Source organism: Mirounga angustirostris, unplaced genomic scaffold, assembly GCF_029215605.1.
Source record: "Mirounga angustirostris isolate CCGP_5_RB_7025 unplaced genomic scaffold, mMirAng1.0.hap1 SCAF_4, whole genome shotgun sequence".
NCBI classification, from domain to species: domain Eukaryota; kingdom Metazoa; phylum Chordata; class Mammalia; order Carnivora; family Phocidae; genus Mirounga; species Mirounga angustirostris.
This window is the reverse complement of record NW_026991712.1, coordinates 41297416-41306356: the sequence shown is the minus strand read 5'-3', so window position 1 is coordinate 41306356 and position 8941 is coordinate 41297416. Positions and strand designations below refer to the sequence as shown.

General features: G+C 47.3%; 1 protein-coding gene and 1 pseudogene across 1 annotated transcript; one reads left to right on the top strand and one right to left on the bottom strand.

Annotated features, from left to right (window-relative positions):
* Window positions 1-459: 459 nt before the first annotated feature.
* On the top strand, window positions 460-1047 carry LOC123858580 (ATP synthase subunit ATP5MJ, mitochondrial-like). Its single transcript, XM_045895591.2, has 3 exons — window positions 460-507; window positions 724-793; window positions 998-1047. Exons 1-3 carry the CDS (start codon window positions 463-465, stop codon window positions 1045-1047), a joined length of 165 nt encoding a protein of 54 aa, XP_045751547.1. The 5' UTR covers window positions 460-462.
* A 2656-nt stretch (window positions 1048-3703) lies between these two features.
* LOC123860511 (small nuclear ribonucleoprotein G-like) lies at window positions 3704-3932 on the bottom strand (annotated as a pseudogene).
* Window positions 3933-8941: the final 5009 nt, after the last annotated feature.

Here is an 8941-nt window from a genome sequence, read left to right as displayed (position 1 = left end):
ACTGGTTGTTAAAGTTCATATAGGGGTGACTGACTGGCTCCGTTGGAAGATCATGTGATTCTTGATCTTGGGGTCATAAGTTTGAGTCCCACGTTGGGTATAGAGATTACTGCAAGAAATAAACTTAAAAAAAAAAATAAAGTGCACATAAAGAGAAGAGTTTAATAAAAGCAGTGGCCATAAAGTGGCCATTAATTGAGAGTCTAGAATTTTAAGAAAGCTTTTGCCTACTTGAAATAAATAATACAGGGCAGGATTTTAAGTACATAGTCTACAGTGGTAATCACTGAGGGCTCTGGGAAGCATCATAGATGGATTTGAGATTTCAGCTAAAGAATATATAATTTATTCCATCCTTCCAATTCAATTTGAAAAAAGGAACAAGATTGAAGTAGGCTTGGACCTTTCTAAGTTATTGGCTGTGCGAGTTGGGGCAGCCTTAGCTGGTGGTGCTGCACTGAGATGCTTCAAAGCCTTATTAAAAATGTTTGGATCCCGGGCACCTGGGTGGCTCAGTTGGTTAAGCGACTGCCTTCGGCTCAGGTCATGATCTTGGAGTCCCGGGATCGAGTCCCACATCGGGCTCCCCGCTCAGCAGGGGGTCTGCTTCTCCCTCTGCCCTCTTCCCTCTCGTGCTCTCTGTCTCTCATTCTCTCTCTCTCAAATAAATAAATAAAATCTAAAAAAAAAAAAAAAAAAAGTTTGGATCCCCACCAAGTTTAGCAGGAGATTTGGGTAGGAATGGGGTTGATGGGCTTCATGGTTTATAAAATCAGGAGTGCTGATAAAAAAGGTAAAGCTTTGGGGCGCCTGGGTGGCTCAGTCATTAAGCGTCTGTCTTCGGCTCAGGTCATGATCCCAGGGTCCTGGGATCGAGCCCCACATTGGGTCCCTGCTCGTTGGGAAGCCTGCTTCTCCCTCTCCCACTCCCCCCACTTGTGTTCCCTATCTCGCTGTGTCTCTGTCAAATAAATAAAATCTTAAAAAAAAAAAAAAGGTAAAGCTTTGAAAGCTTCGAGTCCTGCACCTGCGCATGGTTATCTTTAACCAGCTTTATTTGGAGTACACATCAGATGGAATGTCAGTCTGGCTGTAAATTTCAGCAAGCTCTGTTGGATGGGAACATGGAGCATCGCTGTAGCCTTGTAGAAGTGTTGTTTCCTTTGTGGCATGAATACATGTACCTGTGAGATGCACTGTCACAGAAGAAAAAAGACTGAGGTAGGCAATATTAGTAAATGCATGTTAGTGGAAAATGAGGAGGTTACAAGAACAGAAAATAGCTGAAAGTGGGTAGGTGCCTCTGGGAAGCAGGAGTCAGAATTCAGGGGAGAGACAGGTAACTGCAGTTTTTTATTATAAACCATGTAGCATGATTAGACTTATAAGATGACACGCTTGGGGGCGCCTGGGTGGCTCAGTCGTTAAGTGTCTGCCTTCGGCTCGGGTCATGGTCCCAGGGTCCTGGGATCGAGCCCCGCATCAGGCTCCCTGCTCAGCGGGAAGCCTGCTTCTCCCTCTCCCACTCCCCCTGAGCAGACTCATCTGCTTGTGTTCCTGCTCTCACTGTGTCTCTCTGTCAAATAAATAAATAAAATCTTTAAAAAAAAAAAGATGACACGCTTGTACTACTTTTATTTTTTAATTTTCATTTTTTAAAGATTTATTTATTTGAGAGAGCATGCACAGAGCATGAGCGAGGAGAGCAGCAGAGGGAGAGAATCTCAGGCAGACTCCCCGCTGAGAGCAGAGCCCAGTCCCATGACCCATGAGATCATGACCTAAGCTGAAATCCTGAGTCAGTGGCCCAACCGATGGAGCGACCCATGCACCCCAATATATATTAATTTTAAAAACACAAGTGAGTCTTAAAAAAATAAAAGGGGTGCCTGGATGGCTCAGTCGTTAAAAACACAAGTGAGTCTTAGGAAAATCAATTTGTTGATAATTTTTGGAAGGGATCAAGGCAGAGGCTTCAAAATTCTGACATAGTAATTTTTTCCAATGGGAGACTGAATGAGACAAAAAAGGACAATGTGGAGGGGTGCCTGGTTGGCTCAGCTGGTGGATGTGTGACTCTTGAATCTCAGGGTTTTAAGTTCAAGCCCCATGTTGGGTGTAGAGATTACCAAAAAATAAAATCTTTAAACACCCACTCCTGTCAACCCACCTTGACTTAAAAGATAAGGTTTGCTGCCGTGCTTCCCTAACTGGATTTTGGGAGAGGCAGGGATGTACCCCTGGGCAAAGGGCATGAGGCCAGGAATAAGGAGGGAGGAATTCTCTGAGTGGAATCATTTCCCTGTATGCCAAGTGAAGTACATCTGTGGTTCCCAAGGAGAAGGCGCATTTTGTACAGGTTCATGGAGCATTTCCCTATATGTAATTTTTCTGTGTATCTCCCTATGACATGACAGTCAGTAAAGTCTTGTTTAAATGTTTCAGCCTGGGGCGCCTGGGTGGCTCAGTCGTTAAGCATCTGCCTTCGGCTCAGGTCATGATCCCAGGGTCCTGGGATCCAGCCCCCGCATTGGGCTCCCTGCGCCCGGCGGGAAGCCTGCTTCTCCGTCTTTCACTCCCCCTGCCTGTGTTCCCTCTCTTGCTGTGTCTCTCCCTGTCAAATAAATAAATAAAATCTTAAAAAAAAAAAAAATGTTTCAGCCTGCCTTGATGGTGTCTTTAGTCTAAGCTAACAAAGGTCAGAGGATTAAGGCCTTTGTGGTTGTCTGAAGAGACCCCCCTCCCCACCTGGAGATTGCTCTTGAATAGTAAACTTACTAGTTCTCAGGTTTGTTTTCTTTAAGGAAGATACTTCTTTATACATTTCTTCTCCCCTGAAAACCTATGACATATACATTGTCATCACCCCCATTTTTACAGGTGAAAAACTGAATCCTTGTGAAGCTAAGGGACACATTCAAGGCCATGAGGGAGAAAATGGCAGGGCCAATTAATAAACCCATACTTTTTCCATACAGACCATCCATAATAATTGCTATAATAAAGGTTCAGACCAGTAATTTGTTTAAATATGTGATGCACAGAGTAATCCACAGAAAATTATAATGTATTTAGTTATCCTGACCATCACTTCCCCTTACCTTCAGAGAGGTTGATTTGTCCAGGGAGTATAAAATGTGATCTCTTTGACAACTGCATCTAAAACAACTAAGAAATATCAGTGGCTTGTGGTAGCCTCAGAACACAGGCTTTTACATTGATTTGCCTTTTTTTTTTTTTAAGATTTTATTTATTTATTTGACAGAGAGAGACATAGCGAGAGAGGGAACACAAGCAGGGGGAGTGGGAGAGGGAGAAGCAGGCTTCCCACCAAGCAGGGAGCCCGATGCAGGGCTCGATCCCAGGACCCTGGGATCATGACCTGAGCCGAAGGCAGACGCTTAACGACTGAGCCACCCAGGCGCCCCTACATTGATTTGCTTTTTAAAAAACTGAGATATAATTCACATTCACCCTTTTCAAGTATACAATTCAGTGGTTTTTAGTATATTCACCACCAACCATCACTACTCTACTTCAAGAACATTCGATTCAATTTTCTTTATTATTACAGAAGTTGATTTAACGAAAAAGTTCAATATAAAAATGTACATGACCCGATTTTTATTTTGTAGGAAAACAGATACTACGGAGAGGGGACATGCGGCAGCAGTTGATTTCTTCCGGTGAATACACCCCTCGTTTATACTTGTTCCAAGGCTTCTAATACGATGATATCATTTCTTTGTATTACCACCATTCCAATATTCTTGTTTCCCATGAGTTGCCATCTCCACACATTAATCTATCACAAGATTTATAAAGGGATTGAACCCCCACAATATTCCCTGGACATGTCTGCCACCATTTAATCTCAATGACAATTTCTTGTCCATAAATTTTTTCAAGTCAGGAGGGTGAGCTTTGCTCATGGTGTCTATTCAGAGAGTTCAAAGATCCATACTTTGATTTACTTTTGAAGGCTCTTTTAAAAAAAAAAAAAAATTTTTTTTTAAGATTTTATTTATTATTTGTCAAAGAGAGAGAGAGCACAAGCGGGGGTTGGGGGGGACAGCAGGCAGAGGGAGAAGCAGGCTCCCTGCTGAGCAGGGAGCTTGACATGGGGCTTGATCCCAGGACCTTGGGATCATGACCTGAGCCAAAGGCAGACGCTTAGTCAACCGAGCCACCCAGGTGTCCCCTGAAGACTGTTTCCTTACAGGTACAAGAGAATAGCTAGGTATGTGCAATTGAGAACTCCAAGAAAGATCTAGAGATCTCAAACAGAACTGGAGCCAGCAAATGTATTGCTATCACTAGCAATGGGAGAAATGGGAGGGGGAGATGAACCATGAGAGACGATGGGACTCTGAGAAACAAACTGAGGGTACTAGACGGGCGAGGGGTGGGGGGATGGGTTAGCCCAGTGATGGGTATTAAAGAGGGCACGTATTGAATGGAGCACTGGGTGTTATACACAAACAATGAATCATGGAACACTACATCAAAAACTAATGATGTAATGTATGGTAATTAACATAACATAATAAGATAAAATTTAAAAAAATAAAGGCACATACTGTGACAAAAAAATGGGGAACTGCATTACAAGTTATAAGAAAATGACATAGAGCAGTGCCTGGGTGCTCAGTTGGTTAGGCGTCTGAATCTTGGTTTCAGCTGAGGTCATGATCTCATCGTTGTGAGATCAAGCCCCACTTTGGGCTCCACACTTGGCACAGAGTCTGCTTCAGATTCTCTTTCCCTCTCCCTCTGCTTCTCTCCCCACTTGTGCACGATCTCTCTCTAAAACAAATAAACAAACAAATATCTTTAAAAAAAAAGAATGACATAGAGATACCACTGTGTCAGTGGTCACTGACCATGGTAGAGACATTTGAATTTTGTCCAGTTCAAGAGCGGCTCTCTAAAAGTGATAAAAAGGGTCCAAGGAGTGTAGTGAAGATAATTAAAAGTAGAAAAGATTCACAACGAAAGCTTCAAAAGCTTGTAGTAATTTAGTCTAGGAAAGTTATTTAAGAACAACCTTAAAGGATTTAAGAGGATTGTTATACAAAAAAATGTGATGACCTTTATTTCCTTCTTCTTTCACCAAGGAAAAGACAAAGAAAATGGATTCATTCTATAGGAAGAAGGATTAGGTTAGCATAGAAAGTCATCATCAGACAGAGCCTTGTTAAACACCAAATGGTGGTGGTAGCAAAAACGTCCTCTAAAATTTTTTTAAAAAGCTTTTAAAAGTTGCAAAGAATAGAATAAAAAATTCGTTCACTCAGATTCACCAATGTTAATATTTTGCCACATTTGGTTCATCATTTTCTCTCTCCTATATATATACATCTGGAATCGTTTGAGAGTAAAATTATATACATTATTCCCTTTATCCCTAAATAGTGGGTATTTCCTTTTTTGTTTTTAAGATTTTATTTATTTATTTGACAGAGAGAGACACAGCGAGAGAGGGAACACAAGCAGGGGGAGAGCGAGGGAGAAGCAGGCTTCCTGCCAAGCAGGGAGACCGATGTCAGGCTCCATCCCAGGACCCTGGGATCATGACCTGCGCTGAAGGCAGACGCTTAACAACTGAGCCACCCAGGCGCCCCAATAGTGGGTATTTCCTAACACAAAGGATATTCTCCTGCCAAACCACAGTAAGATAAAAATCAGGAAATTAACACCGATACAATGCTATTATTTAATCTACAGACCCTACTCAAAATTTTCCTATTATCTCAATTATATCCATTATTATTATTATTAACATTTTATTTATTTGAGAGAGACAGAGCACGAGGGACGTGAGGGACGTGAGGGACAGAGGGAGAAGCAGACTCCCCACTGAGCAGGGAGTCCGATTATAGGCTCCATCCCCGCGCTCTGCGATCATAACCTGAGCCAAAGGCAGAGGTTTAACCTACTGAGCCACCCAGGCGCCCCTCAATAATGTCCATTAAAGTGGGGGGGGGGAGAAGGTTCCGGGTCCATGATCCATGCTGCATTTAGTGGTCATGTCTCATAAAGTCCTTTCATATAGAACAGTTCTTCAGTCTTTGTCCTTCATAACTTTAATAATTATTTTCATGAATACAGGCAAGATGTTGTGTAGCCTGTCTCACAATTGGGTCTCTGCTGCTAAACACACACACACACACACACACCACAAAAACAGATTCTCATTTGTTTTGGGAGTTTTAAGTGTGGTCTTGAGTGAAGACCACCGGTAGAGTGATCCACCCTTCAAGGTCCCTCCCAGCCACCTCTTACTGATTATTCTTAGCATATTAGAATTATTCTAGATGGTGGGATAGACATTTTTGTATTCAGAACTGCAGTGTTGCATAGATTTCTTTTTTCTCGGCATTCCTGCATTTTACAAGAGTTTAACTTATTTAACAAAAGTAGGTTTGTCCGTCCAAGAATGAGCACATACTCTTTTTAAACACTTGAGACTTAAATTACCTGTAGACTCCCATTTTCAGAATTTCTCCTTCTCAGTGATGAACTATGCCCTCGCTAGGAAACAAGAGCTGCAAAAATGGGTGGGTGTTACTCATTAAAATCTTTCAACAAATATTTGTTGAGTGCCTAGTGTACATCCGGCTCTGTTCCAACCCTCGGAATACATTAGAGGAAAAACAAAACAAAATCCCTGTCCTTGTAACCTGGTTGTACAAATTCGAATTTAAATCCAAAACAGGAGAACCCAGGGATCGGACTTCCTTAAACAGGAAGAAGACAAGTCTCTGAAAAGGAGCAGCTCTGAGATTCGATTCTAATATGGATAGCGCCGCGGAATCCCTGACAAAGGCGCCGATAATAAAGTTCTCGGTTTATCCAAACGCGCTACACAAATGATTAATCCGAATACCAGAGGCCCCAGACGACCCGCGGGGCAGGACTTCCTGAGCGGTCGTAACCACTTTCTCCGCCACTGTCGGCCGCCCGGCGTTGACCCTCCTCGAGGTGGTCGCACGCACTCGGGTCCGTCCGGCGTGGGCCAGCGCGCACCGAGTCCCGCGTCCCCGCCAGACAGGGCCAAGCCCCCGGGAACCGCGCACCGCGAACGCCCGCGGGGCGGCGGCTCAGGGGAACCGGCTCCTCCGGGCGGCCTCGCCCACTGCAATGCAATCTGGGTGGTTTTTCCAGGTCCCTCCCTGCCTCGCTCCGCACCCAGTCCCTGCCCCCGCGGCGCCCGCGGGCCGGGGGCTCTGCACCGGGACCGGGGGTGGGGGGCGAGGCGGCCGCCGCACGCCAGCGGAAGACTGCGGGGGCCCAGTTTCCACCCCGCACCCTGAAGTCCAGGCGCGGAAAGCACGCGTCGCTGGAACTCGAGCTGCGGACGAGGACGGTACCGAGCACCCTCGTGGTACCTTGCAGCGCTGCCTGGCCCCGGCGGAGCCCAGCCTCCGCCCGCTCTCCCCGGACGCGAGCTGCTACTTGGGCCACCCGCGGCAGCGCCTCCGCCCGCACGGACCTGCCAGGAAGCGCGGCGGCTCGGCCCTGGGCTCCTCAAACTCCACCCCGCCCCTCCCGCCACTGGAATCCTCAGCCGCCCCCCAACTTTGTCCGCGCTTCCTCCCGGTGGAGGACGCGCGATCTTCAGCCTCCCCAGACACGCATCCTGACAGGTTCTCAGATTTGTACCCGGAGTGGGTTACTGCGGGGCGTGTATGCTTGCCCGATTTCACACCATGAATATAATACCTGGGGCCCAACTAGTAGTGCTTCAGACGGATTTCGGTTTACAAGAGTAGATTAAGTTTGAAATAAAAAACTCGAGGAAACGTCACCTCTGGCGCTTTTCTCTCACGTGTCAAAAGGCCCCGACCTGGAGGCCGGGTGGTAATGGTGGGCGCCTAAGCCTCTGTGCAGAGCTAGCCTAGGAGGGAGATTGCTCGCAAGGTTGGCCAAATCGACACCTAAGTACAAAGGCAAAGGTATGAGTAGGGGGCGGGGGTTCAGAGCGGGGAACTGAGGAAAAAACTTGCTTTGGCCTGATTTAGGAAAACATTAGTGTATGTTTTCTTTAGAGCCCAGGGCAAACCAAAGAAAGTGGGCCCAGCCATGGAGAAGGTTCTAGTCTCCAACTAGCAGCCAGGACCGAACAAGACCTAGCAATTAAGGGAGTAGTTAAGAGACAAGGAAGTAGGGTCAATTGTGCCTAAATTTCCTCGAGGGGGCCTGCGGCTGCGAAGCGCGCTGCATCGCGTCTTTGGGCGAAGCTTGGTGGCTGAGTGTGCTCCCCGGGCGTCTGGCTGTCTCCAGAAGGTGGGCAGCGTCCCGGGTTCAGAGCAGCTTGTGCCTGGGCTCCGCTCGGAGCGGGGGAGGGCCCACGGGGTTTCGCCTACAGTCTGCACTTAAAGGTGTGTTGGGCTCGGGAGGGGTTTTTCCGGTGTTTGGCAGCTGCCCCCGCCACCTCCCGGCTACCGTTGGCCGGCACCTCCCTCCGCGGGTCGCCCTCTTCGGGCGCCGCGCCCTGAGTAGCTCCGCACCCAGGGCTTCACCTCTGGCCTCCTTTCGCTTCCCGGCGCCAGGCCTTTTCTCTTGACCCTTTAAAAGAACCTCCGGCGTCGCTCCCCACAGTCGGCATTTTTCCATGCCCCCCATCCCTCTCCGTTACCTTCAAAGAAGGGGTGACCTCCCCCCACAAGTGACTCCGGCACTCCCCTCCGCGCCTTTCACCCCTCACCCCTTTCCCGTCTGGCCTGGGCTACCCTTTAGGTGGCAACCGCCTCTTCCCCGCCCTCACGTCTCCCCCTCCTTCTTTCTCGCCCTCTCCTCTCCATTCATCCAGCCATTGTCTCCCGCCCCCTCCTTCCCTTTCCCCAGGCGGCCTCCTCCCCCACCGCTGCCACGTCGTGGTTTGAAGGAGCCAATGGGCCGGCGCCGCCAGGTGTCTCTTACCTGCACCACGTGGGGG

Bases quoted from the DNA above. Each gene is read 5' to 3' on its own strand.
- LOC123858580 (XM_045895591.2), top strand. From the start codon at position 463: ATGCTTCAAAGCCTTATTAAAAATGTTTGGATCCCGGGCACCTGG. The intron at 508-723 runs GTGGCTCAGTTG...CACCAAGTTTAG, and splicing joins TTTGGATCCCGGGCACCTGG to CAGGAGATTTGGGTAGGAAT. The intron at 794-997 runs GTAAAGCTTTGG...AAAAAAAAAAAG, and splicing joins CAGGAGTGCTGATAAAAAAG to GTAAAGCTTTGAAAGCTTCG.